Source organism: Conger conger, chromosome 18, assembly GCF_963514075.1.
Source record: "Conger conger chromosome 18, fConCon1.1, whole genome shotgun sequence".
In the NCBI taxonomy this organism is placed as follows: domain Eukaryota; kingdom Metazoa; phylum Chordata; class Actinopteri; order Anguilliformes; family Congridae; genus Conger; species Conger conger.
The window spans coordinates 26470642-26492690 of NC_083777.1; the positions used below are offsets into that span (position 1 = coordinate 26470642).

Below are 22049 nucleotides of genomic sequence, written 5' to 3' on the forward strand. Positions count from 1 at the left end.
AATTTAATTTAATTAATAGAAGGGAATGGTGGAAATTAAATTATTTCCAAAACAAATCAAGATTGGATGTACAGGCATGTCAGTGTTTTCAGTTTTCTTGAGGTGTGTATGGGCCAGTGCAAATTGGAGGGATCTGAAGGGCATACTAGTGACATTTGGTGTGCAAATGGCGCACAATATTTGCATGGGTTTTTCAGAAGAGCAGACTGAGGTTCTCTGTCAGCTTGCAATCTGAAATTGAAACTTCACCTCATCCATAGCCTAAGGTTAATATTATTTTTAGCGATATTGTATTTAATCTAAGTCTGCTCTGTTGTGTGTTTCCTACAGTACCGGGGGACTACAGATGTTAATTAGTTACTATTGAACTGTTGTTGCAAATTTCACTTTCTGATTTTCTGAATACTGCGTATTGTAGCTATCGAAAAAACGACATGAAGCAATATAAAGTAAAGGGGCCCCGAACACTACATGCAAGTATTTATAAATGCTGCAAGGAGGTGGAGGAAAGCCCTTTCCCATGATGGGTCACTGGTCACCCCAGCCCATTGCAGTGTGTGAGCCCATGTTGGGCTGTACTGACCTGGCCCTCGCACAGTTGTAGATGGACGGACTGGCTCTAATGCACATATGGAACACATCCACGCTGTGGAAAGGGCTCTCGGTTCAGACTCCAGTAAAGCGGCACAGTGCATTCCGAGTTGTGTTGAAAATGCCAGATAAAAAAAAATAAAATAATAATAATACAATTTATGTACACTCCTGTAGTCCATCAGCCGCCCTTCAGCTGCTGGCAGGGTGGAGGAGGTGGCCTGTTCTGCATTTTGTTTAATAAACAGGCAGCTGAAAAGGGAGAGGTTATTCATTTTAATGTGTCAAAGCCAATCTCAGATTGTCGTTTCCTCTGCAGAGCAGTAAGGCTCTGTCTCTGTCCCACACCCCAGCAGCTCAGCGCCAGAAGAATACGCTCAACAGTTCCAGATCTTCCAAGGTAAGAAGAACACGTATGTGAGAACCGGAGTGAGAGAGACACATAAGAACATTAGGGGAAGGAGAGTGACTCTTGGATGAGTGTGGGATGAAATGGCTGTGCGTGTATGTGGTTGCGTATGCACAGGGGATTGTTTGGATAGGATGAGAGAGGTTGTGAAACTCGATGACTAAGGTGAGTGGTGATGTCACTGTAACAGGGTGGCCTGCAGCGTAGTGGTTAAGGTGAATGACTGGGACACGCAAGGTTGGTGGTCCAAATCCCAGTGTAGCCACAATAAGATCCGCACAGCCGTCGGGCCCTTGAGCAAGGCCCTTAACCCTGCATTGCTCCAGGGGAGGATTGTCTCCTGCTTAGTCTAATCAACTATACGTCGCTCTGGATAAGAGCGTCTGCCAAATGCCATTAATGTGATGTAACAGAATGCTGATTCTATTGACCAGCTGGCCTCAATGAATCCCATGAATCCCAGGTCAGCAGGTTCATCTAATGCCTCTCCACGTGCTGATTTTCTTTTCTAGGTTATATTATTGGGACAATGCAGCAATACTTTGTGTACGAGTCAGGGACAGATGACGTCACTCTCTCTCACATTGCTCAGCCACATCGGCTTCCCTCCTGCGCAGTCTCTGGCTCCAAACTGTACAAGATGGTGGTGCCGGTAAACTTGACTTCCTGGTCTTCAAACCGCAAAGTTTCCCTGCTTTGCTGTTGCTACTACAGCCTTAGACGCCATTGTAAATCACCATAACCTAGACTTATTTGACCAATCAACGCTGCAATACATTCCACAACATATTTAATTAAGTTCCCGTAAAACTATCAGGCACCGTGAGAATGATTAATGTGGCTAATATGCTGATGCACTCAATTCAACTCCGTTACACACACAGGCATACGCATAGACTGTTGAACACTATTTTGCAACAGTCCCCCATATATACAGTGCTTTGAAAGTATTTGCCCCACTTCCTGATTTCCTTTTATTATTGCATATTTGTCACACTGAATGGTTTGAGACCATGGGAATCTGAGTAAACAAAAACATTATGTTAATTATTAAATTCATTTCATGACAATAGTTATCAAAGACCCATATAAATTACTTTTTCACATGGGTGATGTGGATGTTTGATCATTCTTTTTATGAAATGGATGAAATTATCATTTTAAAAATGTGTTTTGTGTTTACTTGGTTTCCCTTTGTCTATCACATTGTATCTAAAGGTTTGAAACCATTCAGTGTGACAAATATGCAATAATAGAAGAAATCTGGAATAGGGCAAAGACTTTTTCTACAGCATTGAATGCATTCATACACGCACACATTCCCGGATGTACGCACATATGTTATCTGTGTACGTTATATACACAATATGTATGAAGACATTATCTTTGCTTCCTTTTATTTACATGAATGATCCAAATCTGATGCAACCCAATTCTTGTCTTCAGCACTTTAGCACAGTGTGATTATATTGACCAGATTCCAGCTGTGTGCAATGATTATATGAAAGTGCTCTTAATTTTTGCAACATCCCAGTTATTAGAAACAGTTGTCCGGAGCTTCCCCTTGAAGCGCCGAGGCTAATCGGTGAATCTGAATCAATTCAACATTTTGAGCACATGCATCTTCAATGAGAGCATCTCAAAAGAAAATCTATTGCCTGGGAAGTCAATTAAGCCACTGATGGAAAAAGGTCAGGAATGGATTGAGAGAGCAAACAATGGAACATCAACAGTGTGAAGGAAGTAACCAGCTGACACACAGCTTTCATTCAGTATTCAAATGTTTTTGTTTTTTTTAGCTCTGGGACAAGGATGCAACAAAGTATGATGAAGTGTCTAAACATTATTTCAGCTGTGCAGGAGTTGTTAGGGTACAGCATGCAAAGAGGGTGACAATGTTTCTGAATCTCCAGCTTCTCAGCGTGCTAATAATGATTTGTCTAGGCTTTTTTTTTTCATTTCCTTTTAATTTGTCTTGTGATTTTGTTTTGCTTACTAAGTGTATATATGTCAGGTCCCTCTTGAAAGAAGATGTCATGTGCAGTCGGAGTTTCCTGTCTAGATAAGGGGTAATAATAATGTTCACAGAGCAAGGTGTTGCTAGGAGTGAATCCAGCCTGGTCATATAGCGCCTTCACATCACCCAGCCTCCACCCCCCCCCCCCCCACCCCTGTGCTCCCAGACTCCCTTGTCAGGGCTGGCTCAGCATTTTCTCCGTACTCATTTACATGACTTCCTTTATGGTAATCCCAACATCTGAGGCTTAAGCAGAACTGACGGGCTCCTCCCCGCAGCAGTGCTACAGAAAACGCTACTCGCGTCAGAATTAGCCAGCGGATGAGGCACGGTGCCGGCCCCGGGTGACTCCGCGCTTGAAGGCAAAAAGGCAACATCCGCCGCCTCTCCGCACAAAACGGGTGCCGAGATCGGGAAAGGCATCGCTTGCATCGCCCTGCGTAGAATGGCTGTCTCCACTAGGGGGAGCCCAAGAGTAAACCTCGGCCGACTCCAGCCCTGGGGAAATATTGGAAACACATGCTCAATGCTCAGTGCTCGCTCTCTAACCCAAAACCTGAATCGCATCAATCAGTCTCTCGCAGTTTGTCGGGGGGGATAGACTTTAGGCAGTGAAAATAGTGCAGGAAATCACAAAGCTCAAAGACGAGCCCTTAAATTAGACACTGAGACCGGTTTGGCTAAATTACAGGCCGTATATTTAGCAGAGGCTGTCCCGTGTTCTGAGCCAACCGGCGGATGAGGACAACAGTCTAACCAGTTGTCTTGCCTCGAAATTTCTTTTTCAAATGTTTCTGTTGAAGATGTTCAAGAACATCTGTGGTAGTGTATGACCTTCATGGCCATGAATATGATGGAGAGTGATGAAGAGTAACATAATAGTGTAGCTAAAATGCCCTTGGATGTCAACACATACAGTATACTTACGGTAGGCCTATGTGTTGATATCCAGGGGCATATTAGCAATACCAAACGCCACACTTCAATTTGTTTTTGTTTTTTTTCAAACTGGCAGGATGGTAGATCATGGATAAAGGCAACGTACTGCTACAACAGTCTCAAACTGCCAGCCCAAATATTCAGCACGAAATCTCTGTTGACCCAACCACTGGGCAGATTGGTCTTGACAACCCCTGAGGTCCTCACCTCTCATTAAGCAACATTTTTTTCAAATCTACTTCATATCGTGTATGCAGCAGTAATAATAACTTGATTATTCATTGTTATGAATAACATAAATAATAATAGTAATAAATAACTGGTAGCATTGCAGTCCTTTTAATTATCGGATCCTGCCCATATTCTGTTGATATGAATTGCACGCTTTCCTGCCGTTTCTTTGTAGAATAAATCCAAAATCATGAAGGCCAATGATTGTTCAGTGATTGTGAATGATTGTACAGTGTTGTATTCTACAGGTGTATTGACCTGAATTATGTGTTATGTCTTGATTGCGTGTCCTCCGGGTGAGACCAAACACCCATTTCCGCGAAGGTGGACAATAAAGTCTAATCTAAACGAAACAAATCTAATGCAGGCTACAGTGGGCCTATGTACAATGTGGGAAGTTAAGAATCCCGGTAATATAGGATGCTTCGGAGGAACATTGAAGTTTAATTTAAAGGCCAGGGTGGGTGTGTTCATTCTTTCTGGAAAAAAACATCGACGTGCCACGTTTTGTGTTTGGTACAACAGTTCTATTTTAAGTCTCGCCGAAGAAGCATTGACATTTCTCTGGCATTGTTACGATAAAAATAATTTCAAAATTAAGTGAGTGTAGGGTGCGCAATATGCGGGTTCCTCCCGAGATTTCGTCCCACTGGGGAGTTGTTATTTTGCCTCATTGGCTGGATTCGTTGAGGTTCAGACTCGGTCTGATCTGTTCCTTTATTCCTGTTTCTGTGAAGAGTCTTTTGTTCTGTTTTCTTTTTTTTCATGCTTTGGTTGGTCTGTCTTTTTAACGAATGCTCGACTGTTGCATCACAACCGCAATTCAATCATAGTTGCTTGGGTGAATTAAGCTATTCATTTTACTGTTAATGTTTATAAATCAGGCATTTACATTTTAGGCCATGCTCATTTTATATCAATGTTCAATTCATATGGATCGTGTCACGATACTAAATCAAATTACCTCCCAAGAAACACACCCTGCAAAATGCAAGTAAAGGAAAACAACCGGCGCTTACAAGACACTTTCCCTTTAAATGAAACCAAGTCGGTGGGCTTCAAAAATAGACAGTTGATATTAAATGTCATATGTCGAAAAATAAGCCGAACATGATACTCGCACATAATGCAAATCTCTGATATTAGCCTAACACCGCTCTTCAAAACTGGTTACATCATTCTGAAAGGCTTTGATTGCCTGCTTCATAAACAAAGAACCACAGAGTAATCGCACCTAGGTAGCCCATATACACCCGTTACGTGCAATGAGACGTTTTGCAATGCTGTGCCGTAGCCTAACCGTAACGCCACCCGTTGCAGACTGACAGTATCGACACAATGCATGGGGAGAAAAGTATGAGGTAATTGTTTAGTCACGTGACTGCTGCAGCATCTGTCAAACGCGATACCGTTAAAGAAGCACGGCGCATCCCGACTCGATTCCACTCGCACGGGGGAGCTCTGCTTGTTCCCAGCTGATTGGACTGCTGTCAGCCAGCTAGGGACCGTCAGCAAAGTTCTTGGCAACCGCACACTTTTCTGGTCATGTAGCTGCTGTATACGGACTGTGGTTGACCGCCCTGAAGATAAGCAATATTTACTGATGGGATTGTTTTTTTTATTTTTTATTTTTCTATCAAAGCAAACTACAGATAATTACTGGTAGCATTACATTATTTGTCTGATGTTCCCATGGTGATAAATATATGAGTATTTATCAGTTAGGCCCTATGTTGAAGAACGTGTAAAATGTATTGAAACTCTATGCCCCCTCCTGAGGATGGGGTCATTTGAGACAGTCCGGCACCTTCTGATTGAGTTACGATCAATAATCTTTTTCAGACTCTTCGGCAGAATTCAGTTAAACAACCGCGACACCTTTTCCCACAATAGACTTAAAGTATTACAACATTCACGGTGATCTACCGATCGTGTCAGTTTTGGAGGTTACTTCATTTAATAAAATCCATAGTTGCTTTGTTTGAGCAGAACTGAGCATTGTGTTGTATACGCTGATGTTATAGACACATTACCTTATCTCCTCGTGCTCAGGGTGACACTTGCGCAATGGTGAAGGGTGCTCTTGTGGTTCCCAGTTGGGCGTCTACTGTTTTACTTTACTCAAGGTACTAAATGAGAATGTCTTCAGTCAATATCAATCCAGCTGTATTGAATGATTGGTATGTTTAAGTGGCCCTGATGTGTAAGTGTTTTTTTTCTTTTTTCTCTGGTAGTTATTTCTCTGCCTCAACCTAGCTACGTTTTCTGAGTGAGTGTCACCTATTGGCAAGCTGGGAGAGGAACTTCAGGAGATGGCTCATATGTGGTCACTAACATAGAGGTCCGAAATGGTATTTGGACACGGACGCCACAGATACGCGGTTGCCACAGCAATGCTTCAGTTTTACAAATTGCTGAGATTGTTCATTTTGGTTCTGAGAATGAAGCTGGGCCTAAATGAAGAGGTAGTTGAATGTAGGGTATGTGTAAAACTTTTAACCAACGTTGTGCAGCTCTCCCAATTTTATTCCGGTCTTAAAGCCAACTTCAAGCTTATTCACTACACACGTTTTCCATTTTGCTATACCGACGTAATAAAACCGTAGCACTTTTGAGAGAGTCCCTTGACTTGGAGTCTTATCCCCACCTCTGTCGCAAGCCAGCTCGAGTTGGCATCAGTGACAGTGAAGTGAGACTGGGGCGAAAGTGGAAGAAGTACAACGAGGCAGGGACACGCACAAGTAGCGTGTCGTGCGTGTACGGCGACGACAGATAAACTGGGCTTGGCGGGGGACAGGCGATGCTGCGGTCGTGGAGAGTTTTAGTTTAGGTCACACAGAAGAACAGCGGCATGTGCAGAGTGTGTGTGCTGGTTTGAGCGGGGGGGTGGGGGGGTGGGAGGAAAACCCTTCATTGCCAAATTTGGCAACCAGGGAGGAGAAATGCCATTTTCAGTTGTTTTGCTGCGGAGCGCAGACGGATAGGGGCGCTGGTGATGCTCGCCCGTTGGGGATCGCCGCTTTGCTGAGGAAAACTGGGCGGCTGAAGATGTTGATTTTGTGCGAATCATGGCAAATGGAACTGGCACAATTATGCTGAAATGCGTGGTCGTTGGCGACGGTGCTGTAGGCAAAACTTGTCTGTTAATGAGCTATGCCAACGACGCTTTCCCCGAGGAGTACGTCCCTACAGTGTTTGATCATTACGCAGGTAAGGCAGTTTTGACGCACGGCTCTGCGATATTTCAAGTTGGAGAATTCGCAAAATGAACCAATTTTTATGTAAAAAAAAAAAAAACATAGGTACTGAATGATTTCAACTTGATAGAGCGATGTGGGCATGGGATATGCTTTTATGGTAGAGCTGAAATGTATATTTATAGCAGTAATAGAAAACAACATGCCTATGGGTAGACTAATTGACTTTTATATGACAAGAATGTATACCGATTATAGGTATTGTTGCACAAAGAACTTCAAATTATTATGCAACTGTGTTATGCCTAGTACTACCACTTCTACTATGGTTACTAGTACTATTACAACAACAACAAATAATAATAATAAACATATGTTAATCAGTATCAAAATTGACCCATAGAGGTTGATCTGTAACCTGTGTACATCATCGTCTACAAGAACTAACATTGTGCATATTCACGATGGTAAAGCTGTAACCATATCCTATTTAAAAGTAATGCTTTATAATTGTCTAGCTATTATGTGATAATTCACAGTTAATGTAATTACTAAGAAAGTAATTGACATTGTTTGAATGTATATGCGTTGAAAGGAAACTTTTTCTTTATTCATTTTCAATGTGTCCTTTCCCTCCTTGTTGGAATCTGTTTTTCTAATTAAAACCACTTGCATGCTTCTCTCTCTCTCTCTCTCTCTCTCTCTCTCTCTCTCTCTCTCTGTCTCTCTCTCTCTCTCTCCCTCTCTCTCTCCCATCTTTCTCTCTCTCTCTCTCTCTGTCTCTGTCTCTGTCTCTCTGTCGCTGTGTCTCTCTGTCTGTGTTTCTGTGTCTGTCTCTCTCTCTGTTTCTCTCTCTCTCTCCCTCCCCTCTACCCCCCCTCTCTCTCTAGTAAGTAAGCGTTCTCTCTCTCTCTCTCTCTCTCTCTCTCTCTCTCTCTCTCTGTGTGTCTGTCTCTCTGTCTCTCTCTCTGTCTCTGTGTCTCTCTCAGTCTGTGTTTCTGTGTCTCTGTCTCTCTCTCTCTCTGTCTCGCTCTCTCTACCTCTCTCTCTCTCCCTCCCCTCTACCCCCCCTCTCTCTCTCTAGTAAGTAAGCATTGTCTCTCTCTCTCTCTCTCTGTAGTAAGCGTTGTCTCTCTCTCTCTCTCTCTCTCTCTCTCTCTCTCTCTGTCTCTCTCTGTAGTAAGTAAGCGTTCTCTCGCTCTCTCTCTCTCTCTCTCTCTCTCTCTCTGTCTCTCTCTGTAGTAAGTAAGCGTTGTCTCTCTCTCTCTCTCTCTCTCTCTCTCTCTCTCTCTGTCTCTCTCTGTAGTAAGTAAGCGTTCTCTCTCTCTCTCTCTCTCTCTCTCTCTCTCTCTCTCTCTCTCTGTAGTAAGTAAGCGTTCTCTCTCTCTCTCTCTCTCTCTCTCTCTCTCTCTCTCTCTCTCTCTCTCTGTAGTAAGTAAGCGTTGTCTCTCTCTCTCTCTCTCTCTCTCTCTCTCTCTCTCTCTCTCTCTCTCTCTCTCTGTAGTAAGTAAGCGTTGTCTCTCTCTCTCTCTCTGCAGTGAGTGTCACAGTTGGAGGGAAGCAGTACCTGCTGGGACTGTATGACACGGCGGGGCAGGTAGAGTACAGTCCAATTTCGCTCGTCCTGGGCTCCACCTGGGCCTGTGTCAGCCTGTCCTTGACCACCCAGTCTCAAAGCATGAATTAAATACTTAGTTAGCATATCACCTTAATTTAAGGGGTTAATGAAATCACAAGCAACAGGTGGTTCCTGTGTAGTAGATTGTCATTTCGTGTTTTTGGTTTTGATGGCTGGCTGTCTGACTGCTCCAGACAGTCAGGGTTTTTGTGTCTGAGCTGTTCTCCCAAAGAGTCTGGGCTTCTTCTCTTTCCCCTCAGCTCGGTTAATACTGAAACAAATCATGGAGGATTTAAATTCATTTTATCTTATTTACAATTTTAATATTTTCTCCGCCGCCAGATGTATCGGTGTGAAGTTAAGCCCATGCTAAACTCAGGAAAGTGTGTTCTGAAGGGGAAAACGCACTGGCACTCAGAGAAAAAACACACGGAAAGAGACCAGGAGTCCCCACTCCACACTGATGAATAATGCATAAATAAATACATAAATAAAAAATTAGTGTCGCTCAAGCGATCTCCGCAGGGAGCCAGATAAGTAGTGAAGTATTTCTTCAAAAGCTTTCATGGAGAATATTCTCCTTCGCTCACTATCTGACCAGTCAGAAAAGACTGTTTGGCCAATCTCAAGTTTTTTTGTTTTTATGGTGCTCTGACCCTTCCTACTGTTATAACAGATGGAGGATCCCTCACTGTTCTCCCCCCCCCCCAAACTAAGCTCACAGTTGAGTAGTTAACCAGGCACCATACATGTATTCATACACGCACGCATGCACACACACACACACACACACACACACACACACATCTGCATGTGATATGCTCTTTCTTGTCTGAGAAGGAGGTGGATGGACTGACTTGTGGTCCCCCTTTAAATTGACATCGAAAGCCTCATATGCACACATCTAATGTATTGTGTCATTTCATATTACCGCCGTTTGTGTTCTTTCCAGCGGTAAAACTGTGTCACACAAATGAGAATGTCATCAGCTCTAGAAAAGGAAATCTCGCTGCAGCGTTGACACAGAATAAAAGGGTTGTATTGCTGTTAAATAGATTAATGTCAGATCTGCGATCCAACCTGTCAGGTGCTTCGTGGCTTTGATTATTCGCCGTTTGAGCGAAGGCTAAGGGCAGTAGTAACTGTGAGGATTTTTGACTGCGTGTTCAGCTGGTTCAGAGTTTGAGAAATGGGGAAGTTTCTCAGATGCTGGTCATGGGCTCTGAGGCTGAAGAGAACAGAGTTATGGCTCGTGAAATGAAATGAAAAGGAAGTTCAAAGCAACGCTTTCGACCACCCCCTCCCCCCCAACTCCCTCTGCACGCTGAATTAGGCAGCTGGTAACCATTATAACTATACAAGGCTAGGGGGAGAGGGAACCTTCCAGCGATTGATCAAAGATGATCTCCCATCTCCTTGGAGTTTGTGACGGAAGGAGAAGGAGATGGAAAAAGAAAGAGGGAGACGGCGAGAGGAGAGAAAGAGGAAGAGAAAGAGTGAGGTCATGCAGTTAAGAAAATGTGGGGACTGGGTTTGATTAAAAAAAATCTCCCTCTCTCTCTCCCTCTCTCTCTTTCCCTCTCCCTCTCCCTCTCTCTCTCTCACTCTCCTTCTCTTTTTCTCTCTCTCTCTCTGGAGTACAGACCAAGGACAGGAAATGGGAAGGCTTGCAACATGTAGCGCGACAGTCGTGGAGTTTAGAAGGGAAATGTATAATGTCATTCTCAGAATCATATCTTTGTCTAAATGCCGGAAGAGTCAAGGGTGCACACAGCTTTTTGAAGGCAGGATTCAGGGCTGTAACAGAGCGGGCACTTGGTGAATTATGAGCTTGTTTTTAAATGCCCAGTTTAGTGGGGGGGGGGGGAGGATTTCACAACAAGGCTACGGTATGACCTGCCACTGAAACGTAATTTAATTGCCCGTGTGTTGTAGTACCTGCTTGCGTTCAAAACGACTCTCTCCCCCTACCCTACGTCACCAGTGTGTCTTTTGCCCCGTTGCACTGTATCTACCAAAAAGCATGGAAGCCATACTGTTTGATATCCATGATATCCATGACAAACGCCAAGGTCTCCATACATTCATTGTCAACACATTTCCATCTAGATTTGACATCTGAAACGACATTGTGGATGTTTGGCCCTGTAAACGTTGTTGAATTATGAGGGTTGCTTGTACGGGGGGTGGACAAAGACCAGACCTATGTCATTATTCTGTTCAGATATTCCCCAGAGGTAGTGATGGGGTAAATGAAGCTTCATCAGCCCCAAACTGATTAGAGCAGGGATGGGCAGCTCCAGACCTGGAGGGCTGGTGTATATACAAGATTTTGCTGCAAGAACATTCATCAGCTGCTGTTTATATCACAGAATGTGGCTATAAATGGCAGGCCACGTAACTGATTGGGCTAATTAAACCATTAAGAGCAGAAGTTGGTCTGAAATCCTGAAGGAGATACGGCCCACCTTGCCCATCCCTGGGGTAGAGCAACCGTTAGTTGTCTGTGGGTTTTAACCAATCAAAATATTCCTGCCTCTAAATCAATGCAATACGATTGGTTGATGCAATGGCTCACTCTTCCATCTCTAACCCAAAGAGATTGAAGCGCAGTTGATTTCGAAAAGCGGTTAATTTGTGTGCGGGAGGCTTGTAACGCTCGTAACACCCGTGCAGCTGAGATTCCCGAGGTGTTGGCAGAGCGAGACGCGGGAATTATGGGTAACGACAGCGCTCCGAGGTCAGGAAGGGACTCCGTCAGAACCGCCTTCAGAAAGGCAACATGGCTCAGGCAGTTAGAGCAGTCGTCTGGCAGTCGGAGGGTTGCCGGTTCGATCCCCCGCCCGGGCTGTGTCGAAGTGTCCCTGAGCAAGACACCTAACCCCCAAATGCTTCTGAGGAGCTGGTCGGTGCCTTGCATGGCAGCCAATCGCCGTTGGTGTGTGAGTGTGTGTATGAATGGGTGAATGAGAAGCATCAATTGTACAGCGCTTTGGATAAAGGCGCTATATAAATGCCAACCATTTACCATTTAAAAACATTTTCTTGCAAGCTGATTAAAGGACTTGTGTCATCCTCTGCAGAGCACTGTTGTCCTCAGGATCAGTGAGTCATTGATGACACATGATGGCAACACCCATGAGCCCCCATTGTCCTCCTACTGGTGTGGAAACCACGGTAGCTCACTGAAGTAGCATGTTTCGACATCCCATGGTTCTTCCTTAGTTGGACGCACTATGGGGGTATGGGTGGCTGGTATCGCACTGAACCGTTATTTTTTGAAATGGTGCGGGAGAGCCGTAACGGCAGTTATTCGCTGAGCTCTGAGGTCCTTGCGATATATAAAGTTCAGTTAAATTATGTCATTATGCAACTTCACCTTTGTTGGCTGGTACATTCCTCCCCGTCCCACCATTAATCATTGAAAGTAAATGATATGAATTTGGCAAGTTGACCATTTCAATGTGTGAAATATTTAGAAAGCATTATAATGGGAGAATGCGGTATGTCATCAGTATATTCTAGCAGGAAGACCGCGCTCTCTTCTGCGAGTTGGGTAGAGGATGCCATCGTTAAGGAGTGGAGACGACGCTGACTGACAGCGGAAGCCAGATAGTCTGGCCTTGGTTAACCACCGTTCGATCATTTGCCCCTCGTTTTTTAACCGACCTACATCACTCGCGGTCATTTGTGGCCGTGTATGTCACAAGTGTTCTGAATCTGGTGCGACTTCAGCAAAACAAGCACATATTTTTACTGACATTGTTTGTGTTAAAAGGAAGTGAGTAGTGCCCACTATCTCAGATGAATTAAAGATAACTGAACGTTTGGAAGCAAGGCCTCTGTGTCTTTTTCTTTCTTCTGAATATGGTCGGTGTGGGGGTAACGACCGCGGACGGCATGCAAAGATAAAAAAAAAATAAAAAATGTGCATTACAATTTGAAGTTTGGCCAGAACTTTAAAGCAAGCAGCTTCTGAACAAATAGAAGAAGCTGCATGCGAGTGCGTGTGCAGATGCGTTTGAGCTGACGCTATTTAGCTGACGCTTTTATCCAAAGCGACTTAGAGTTGATTAGACTAAGCAGGAGACAATCCCCCTGGAAAAAAGGTGGGCTTAAGGGCCTTGCTCAAAGGCCCAACAGCTGCGCTGGTCTTGTTGTGGCTGCACTGGGGTTTGAACCACCAACCTTCCAGGTCCCAGTCAAGCAGCTTAGCAAACTAGGCTTTAGGCTGCCCGCAGGGGTCCTGTTCATGGTGTAGAGATGCAAAGTGTTAGGCGAAACATTGCCAATGAGAGAATTTCACTGCAAGCAGTTGCTGGCTTCAGTGATTATGGAATTGGAAATCCCTAGTAGAGCTCCTCTATTATTTGTCTTCAGCACTTAATTGACGGCCATTATCCCCCCTCCTCTGCTCCCCCCCCATATAGGCTGTAAAGTGAGGCTTCATTGCTTTCTGCCATCTCCAAATGTCTGTGGAAAAACCCCAAAGACATCAGTTCTTAGTGTCAGTTCCCCATCCTCATCACACAAGAGCGACTCCGGTAGGTGCGCCACCTGCAGGGTGTCTTTTGTAACTGCATAATTCTGCAAAATACCCACAGTCCTCTGCTGCAGTAATTCCCAGCTCAGTTGGTCAGAGTAGAATGAACAGCGGCAGTGGCTAGCAGCAAGCAGTTTGCAGTACGCAGTCTGCTCCGTCCCAAATAGCTAGTCTGTTCTCTCGCCAAATTGTCAGACAGTGTTGTAGTGATTGGACCGGCCTATTGTGATGGCTGGGCCGTCCAGATTGGGAGACAAAGAAAAATTATGAGCTAAGATGTTAAAAAATGAAGCTACAAGACTTCTCAGTCTCCTCAGACAGTGTGAGTCGCGTGCCAGCACTGTTCTCGTACTGTCTCACTTCAGTGGATGAGTTTTAAATACGGTTAATGGGCTCCAATGCCCTTTTTAATATTTAAATTTGGGTCTGCCCTGAGGCTGCAGTATAGCTCATCCACGGCTGAGGAGAGATCCCAGAATGCCTTGCTATTAAAATTTTTTTGGGAGATGTTGCAGAAGGGGAGGCTCTCCCTGTTTCTGCAGCCAAACGGGGTGTGCCTGAGCGAGAGGAGTACAGAGCCGGGCCTACATTACCACGTTCCCCTCCCCGGGTTCCCTCCCGGCAGAACAGGGTCTGCAGACAAAGCCTGGAGAACACATGTACTGTGCTGGCGTGGCTGCTGCCTCTCCCTCTCTCTCCCTCTGTCTCTCTCTCTCTCTCTCTCTCTCTCTCTCTCTCTCTCTGTCTCTCTCTCTCTCTGTCTGTCTTTCTTCTCTCTTTCTTCTCTCTTCTCTCTGTCTCTCCCTTTTCTCTCTGTTTTCTCAATTCAATTCAAGGATGCTTTATTGGCATGACATATTTCCATATACGTTGCCAAAGCTTTATGTATGTATAAAAAAGACATTGCTATGTACATAAACTACAATGAATGACACAACATGTCATGACATACAAGCACATCTGTCTCTGTCTCTCTCTGTCTCTCTCTCTGTCTCTCTGTGTCTCTCTCTCTGTCTCTCTGTCTCTCTGTGTCTCTCTGTCTCTCTCTGTGTCTCTCTGTCTCTCTGTGTCTCTCTGTCTCTCTGTGTCTCTCTGTCTCTCTGTGTGTCTCTCTCTGTCTCTCTGTATCTTACTCATTGTTGGTCTCTGTCTCTCTCTGTCTCTCTCTGTCTCTCTGTCACTCTGTCTCTGTGTCTCTCTGTGTCTCTCTCTCTGTCTCTCTGTATCTTACTCATTGTTGGTCTCTGTCTCTCTCTGTCTCTCTGTCACTCTGTCTCTCTGTCTCTCTGTGTCTCTCTCTCTCTCTCTCTGTATCTTACTCACTGTTGGTCTCTGTCTCTCTCTTTCACCCCCCCGTCACTCTCCCTTCTCTCCCTCTCGTCCTCCTTTTTCTTCTCTCTTCCTCTCTCCCTCTCTCTTTCTCTCATTGGCGTTGGTTGCCAACATATTGATGCATTTCTGAATCAGTCGGCTGCACTACATTGTCTAGTTCCCTCAACGGTGCTGATTAAAACTGAATTAATGTGTGTGATGCTGTGTGTGTGTGTGTGTGTGTGTGTTTGCGTGTGTAAATGCCTGTGGATCACATCACAGCTCTGTGAATGTGTCGATTTATATCACAGCGGCTCGCTCTTATTAAACACCACACAGGACTGAGCTAATGTGATGGAAAAAGGGTCTGGTGTGAGCCAGAAATCACACCCCAGTGTTTCATAGCCAAAGGCATACAAATGAGCTTCAGCGTCACATGCCTGTCTCCAGAAAATCAGACTCTGGGAGTCTAAACGGCGTAGTGCCCTCCTACACCACCCTCCTCCTCCACCTGAGCTGATTGTCGAGTGAGCGTTCTGCTTCAAAATGGCCGCCTTGTCTCTGACCCAGGCGGGTGATGATGGACACTGTCGGTGGATAAGGTGTTCTTCTCCCCCCCCCCCTTCTCTGTAAATTGCTCTGAATTATGAAATGTCTTTAAATATCCAGTAGTATTACTGTAGCGTAGTGGTTAAGGTAAATAACTGGGACACGCAAGGTTGGTGGTTCTAATCCCGTTGTAGCCACAATAAAATCCGCACAGCCGTTGGGCCCCTGAGCAAGGCCCTTAACCCTGCATTGCTCCAGGGGAGGATTGTCTCCTGCTTACTCTAATCAACTGTACGTCGCTCTGGATAAGAGCGTCTGCCAAATGCCAATAATGTAATGTAATGTAGTATTAATAATGTTGTTACTATTTGTGCCATTGAGTGGATGGAAACCAAATCTAGGCGACCTTTAGAGTGGGGGGGGTGGGGGGGTGGGATCTGGTCTGTCTCTGTTGTGAAATGAGCTTCCTGTCTCGGAACGCCGTATTCTGTGTGGTGACCTTATATGAGGTATATATGGTATATCATCAGCTCCCTCAGGAGCTGATGAACTTGGCGTACTGAGTTTCAGGAAGTCTAGCTGCCATACAAAGATACGCTTCATGGAATAAAATAACATGCCTCACGTTATGGTATGTGGAGTGTATTACAACATAATGAACCCTTAAAATCACTTGAATGCAGTGATTCGATTGGCTCTGGCTGCAGATTCATGAGCTGAATTCACAGGTGGCCAACGAGAGCCGTTGTGTTCGCGAGGGGGTGGCGGCCTGATGATGTCACTGGGCGTTTGATTGACGGCTGTGCAGTCGAGCGCACGTCGGTCGCCAAACGTCTGGGCGGAGATTGATGGCCCTCGCTTTCGCGTTTAACCTTTTTTAAAATAGTTTTCTTCCCCGTGCCAGTATCCCGTGGGGACAGGGCCCGTATGCGCACGGACTGAGAGCATGTGCCTGCTGGGGCTCCCTGCCTCTCCTGCTCCCGCTCAGCCTGGTGTCCTCGTGTGTGCCGCTGTTATTCCTGCCTCCTGTTTATCCCAGGGCTTTGTCAGGACTCAACGGCAGCTCACCTGGCTGTCCCAGGTGTGATTCACCGCCCAGGTACAGCTGTGCTGGGTTTGTCCTACCACTGTTAGGTTTACACCATCTTCAGACATCCCCTCCCCTCCCCTCCCCTCCTCTCTCCTGGAGGGGTGGTCCACCGTTGACCCCGGCGCTCAGAAAGTAATTATTCACTGGGCTTCCTGAATCGGTGCGGGAAGAAAACAGTTCCTCACCTGCGTTTGGAACAGAAGGGCCATTCTGGACCCGGGCGGGCCGGGATATGAGGCGTGACGGCAGGCCCGGTCTGGAGCCGACAGCCGAGCGCGGCGTGTTTATTTATTCATTCATCCCCCTCTCCCAGGCTGCAGGGTCTTTCGCCTTTTCCTTTTTTTTTTTCCTGGGAATGACGCGGGCGGAGGAAGGGGAAACGGGAAGCGTGCGTTAAGTGCGGTTTTCCTCGGGGCCGGGGCCGGAGCTTTTCTCCTCCTGTGACGTCTTTCTCATTCCTCTCTTTCTTCTCTCTCCCGGTCGTTCATCTACAGGGAGGAGAAGAAGGGGGTTTGGGAGAGGAGAGGAGAGTAGGGGATGGGAGAGAGGAGAGGGGAGGAGAGGAGAGTAGGGGATGGGAGAGAGGAGAGAAGAGAGAGGAGAAGGGAGGGGAGAGGAGAGGGGAGGAGAGGGTTGGCAAGAGGAGGAGGAGGAGGAGAGGAGAGAAGGGGATGGGAGAGGAGAAGAAAAGGGGAGGGGAGAGGAGAGGTTGGGGTGAGCAACAGCCAGCAGGTTCAGGTTGGGTTTTTTTGCTGTTATTTTTCAGTTTATTATTCATTACTAGATTTGCAGCTCAGGCTGTTGTCAGCTCCCCGGTGCTGCCGGAGGGGCAGGATGTGTCAGGAGTGAGGGCCTGTGAGCTTGCAGGAGAGAGGAGGGGCAGGATGTGTCAGGAGTGAGGGCCTGTGAGCCTGCAGGAGAGGAGGGGCAGGATGTGTCAGGAGTGAGGGCCTGTGAGCCTGCAGGAGAGGAGGGGCAGGATGTGTCAGGAGTGAGGGCCTGTGAGCCTGCAGGAGAGGAGGGGCAGGATGTGTCAGGAGTGAGGGCCTGTGAGCCTGCAGGAGAGGAGGGGCAGGATGTGTCAGGAGTGAGGGCCTGTGAGCCTGCAGGAGAGGAGGGGCAGGATGTGTCAGGAGTGAGGGCCTGTGAGCCTGCAGGAGAGCAGGGGCAGGATGTGTCAGGAGTGAGGGCCTGTGCGCCTGCAGGAGAGGAGGGGCAGGATGTGTCAGGAGTGAGGGCCTGTGAGTCTTCAGGAGAGGAGGGGCAAGATGTGTCAGGAGTGAGGGCCTGTGAGCCTGCAGGAGAGGAGGGGCAGGATGTGTCAGGAGTGAGGGCCTGTGAGCCTTCAGGAGAGGAGGGGCAGGATGTGTCAGGAGTGAGGGCCTGTGCGCCTGCAGGAGAGGAGGGGCAGGATGTGTCAGGAGTGAGGGCCTGTGAGCCTGCAGGAGAGGACAGTCCCAGCCCTCTGTGCTCGCCCGCCGTGGGGAATCCTGTCTGTGTGTCGTAGGTGGCTGTCACCGTGCCAGCCTGGCATGGCGTCTGGCTCTTAATAACTGTGTGGGAGGGAAGGAGGTGAGCGTATTCTCTCTCTCAAACGATGATGGAGCTACGCGCGTCTGTGGATGTTTACGCACGCCGCCCTTGTGTGCCAGCATGGCTTGTTTATCCTGAAAAATTGTTTTACGGCACGGTAATTAGATTACAGCTCACCAGCCATTTTTCATCTGTCTAAATACGTATTTATATTAAAGCACCGTCATTAAATGTGAAAATACAAACAGTCTGTTCCTATGATACTGGCAGGTTTATTATGAGTGTTTGGTTGTGTGCCCAGGGGTTATTAATGCTCCCAACCCCGTTTTAAATGATTGGAGCAACACTGTAATCCTTTTAGATCTGCACGAGACAACTGTGATTGTGAACTGTTGAATGTGTAGTGCCTTGTTTGGGGGTGTGGGGGGTTCTGGGCATTGGGGTTTGAACAGGAGTGCAGGCCATTGAACTACACTGCAGAAGACAGGAAGACCGGTGCATGTAGCAACTTTGGGATTGGCTGAGGGCTCTGAGGCAGCTTTATGATTGGCCAGGAATACTGTAAGGGGGCAGCAGCATGTAATTAACCTGCCTATGAAACGTCAGGTCATTGGCTTTCCCTTCGTGGCCCCGCCAGTCAGACTTCAGTACAGGGCTCATTTCCATTCGTACAGTGGGGCTTTACTCTCTCAGCTGAAGTAAAGCAGTGGTCCTGCCTTGTAGCATGCCCCCCCCCCCCCCCCTCGTATATACTTTATTGCTCCCTGACTCACTGTCTGTCACACATTCAAATCCAAATTCAAACAAGCTCCATTTGGAAAAATCATGTTGCTGAAACACTTAAATGCATAACTTAACATTTGACTCTTGCCCTGTCTTGCCTTCACGTACTTCAGTTCATCCCCTGCTCTGTCTCTTTCTCACTCTCTCTCTCACTCTCTCTCTCTCTCTCTCACTCAGTCTCTGCTCAAGTTCCATCCATCTCCTCTGGCTCGCTGCTGTGTTGAGTCCCTGAAGGAGTGCATTGGAGAGGAGGTCTATTTTGAGTTTCCAGGGTAGCAAGGCAGATGGTTGTGATTGAATGTCCTCACAAGCCTGTAGCTACAAGTGTGAGGGCCAATACATTTTTACGCATGCGCACACACACATGCTCACACACACACACATGCATACACATTTGCACAAACACTTGCACAAACACGCATGCGCACACAGACCCACACAAATACACACACATGCACATAAACATGCACATACATGCACACACATACAGGAATGCATATACACACATAAAGATAAGAACACACGCATGCACACATGCAGGCACACACATTCTGTTACTCATATGGGCCCTAGGCTATTTCCCTTTGTGTCGGTGTAGCTGTCCTTATCCTGCCTGGTGTGTTGCACAAGGTCCGTCTCCTCTGCTGCTTTCACACTTGAGCGTTTCAGACTGTTGGGGCAGGAAGTGCCCAACCACTGCTGAATCACATGACACGGGGGGAGGGGGGGGCATATCAGATGAGCTCTCCACCCTTCATCTAAGCGTTCCTCGTCCTCGAATGCCACCATCCCCCAAACAAACACACACCCCGCTCGACAGGACGGTGCTACACGTAGCACCCTGACTTCCAGGCTGCAACAGTAGAGGGGGTGACACTGAAATGGTTTATGAACCATCTGTAGATTCAGCACCACGAACTGAATAAGCCCTGCAGGTCTAATGTACCGCCTCCTCTACTTTTCCACCTAGTGCTTCAACTGGACTAGCCACCTGAGGTTGGCCAGGCTAGTTTCTTAATCCTCATTGGTTTACAGCAAAGTTCAGACCGTTCTGAAAAACCAAACACTTTTTTTACAACTTTGTTTTTGGGTGAATGGTGCCTTTGCTGGAATCACCCTGCAGCGAGCCACCTGAAAGAGAGATTAGGTTAAAGAGTGAAAATGCAAGGGGCTACATCATCAGCGTGCTTTACTGAATATAGGAGAATCACCCACATGATATGGTGGATGACCACACCACCATCAGGATAGTATCACATGCAATAGAATGCACATCTGCCGAACGACAGATGAGTCACATGAAACGAAGAGTGCGGTGGATGTGTAAGACGTGTGAGTGTGTGTGTGTGTGTGTGTGTGTGTGTGTGATATAACTCTGTAGCAGCTGTGGTGTGTGAGTAGTGTCTCTTGCCGTGAGCGTGGCGTACTGTAAATGTATCCCCTCAGCACTGCAGGCAGTGGGTGTGACTTACACCGGCTGCATTAGCAGTCCGCGGGAATTTCCCTCGATAGCGAGACACAGATCCCCCATCCAGATGCACAGAATGGGGCATGTGTGCTAAGGGGTACGGCAGTTAGGTGTTTGGTGTTAGAGCCAGAAGGTTTTTGTTTCAGTTCTGGTTTGCGTCACACAATGGAGCTTGGGAGAGTGGCTGTGGATCCTTTACATTAGATTACATTTTATTTAGCAGACGTTTTTATCAAAAACCGTAAATATCAAGGTCAAAGAACAAACAACGGAACAGGTCGGTTAAGGTACAATTCACATATGATCGGTTGTAAAGCCATGAACATAAGTCTAGTACACAAGGTGGATAGGCCAAGTCTTCAGGAACTACAGTACCGAGACAAATACAAATTCAGAAGTCCTGCATGCATGTACACTTGCATGCCATGAGGCTGTTGGTTCAATCCCCCTTTATATTATGTGGAGAAATTTGGGAATGGCACCGACTGGTCTGCCTGCTCTCGGTATCCACCAACGCACCAGAAGGTTATGGGAGTGAGCCCCAGTCTCACAGACCTGTTCTCAGCAGATTAGGTGGTTGTAAATGTAGAAGATTAATATCATATACACATATGGAAGACTTTCAGACGTGTCATGAGATGACTGTGTGCTGGATTGAATGGTAAATGGTTGGCATTTATATAGCGCCTTTATCCAAAGCGCTGTACAGTTGATGCTTCTCATTCACCCATTCATACACACACTCGCATACCAACGGCGATTGGCTGCCATGCAAGGCGCCGACCAGCTCGTCAGGAGCATTTGGACTGCTCTTACTGCCTGAGCCATGTCGCCCCATTAGACCCAGGGTGTGCCATGGTTTTGCCAGGAGAGCGAAGGCCTTGCGCTGTAATGAAACTTGTTCTTCACAGAGCCGACCTATTGCTGATTAAATAAACACTCGCAGCCCAGCAGAGCCTCAGACACGGAAAACTCTGTTTGGGGAAAAAGAAAAAGAAACTAGTGAAGTCTGTGATCATTTCACAATACATCACGACTAACGAGCTACATCGGGACGTGGAGTTTGCATCTGCTCTGCCTCTGTATTAGAATCAGATTATATATGCAGAAACAGAGTCATGAATTATTTGTTTTTTTTGGAACAGGAGCATCTCTCTCTCTCTCTCTCTCGCTCTCGCTCTCTCACTCTCTCACTGTGTCTCTGTTCCACACTTATATCCACACTGATATCTCTGCCCCGTTCCTCTCTTACATAAGGGATGGGAGCTGACAGGAGAGAGACGTTGAGCGGTAATATGACCTATTTACCGCTCGGCTGCGAACGAAGAGAGCTGGCTGTTAGACTGGTAGACAGTGTTGGGTAGCTGGCTGTTACACTGTTAGACAGTGTGGGGCAGCTGGCTGTTAGACAGTGTGGGGCAGCTGGCTGTTAGACAGTGTTGGGCAGCTGGCTGTTAGACAGTGTTGGGCAGCTGGCTGTTAGACAGTGTTGGGTAGCTGGCTGTTAGACAGTGTTGGGTAGCTGGCTGTTAGACAGTGTTGGGTAGCTGGCTGTTACACTGTTATACAGTGTTAGGTAGCTGGCTGTTACACTATTAGACAGTGTTGGGGAGCTGGCTGTTAGACAGTGTTGGGTAGCTGGCTGTTACACTGTTAGGCAGTGTTGGGGAGCTGGCTGTTATACAGTGTTGGGTAGCTGGCTGTTAGACTGTTATACAGTGTTGGAGAGCTGGCTGTTAGACTGTTATACAGTGTTGGAGAGCTGGCTGT

At 46.6% G+C, this 22049-nt stretch overlaps 1 protein-coding gene across 1 annotated transcript in view; it reads left to right on the forward strand.

The window, feature by feature from the left end:
• The first annotated feature begins 7093 nt into the window (after positions 1-7093).
• The window catches only part of rhoq (ras homolog family member Q), a 28703-nt gene continuing 13747 nt past the window's right edge, over positions 7094-22049 (forward strand). The window contains exons 1-2 of the mRNA XM_061227559.1: positions 7094-7397; positions 8923-8981. Of these exons, the coding sequence (XP_061083543.1) occupies positions 7256-7397; positions 8923-8981 (201 nt within the window). The 5' untranslated portion in view covers positions 7094-7255. The remainder of the gene's footprint in view (positions 7398-8922; positions 8982-22049) is intronic.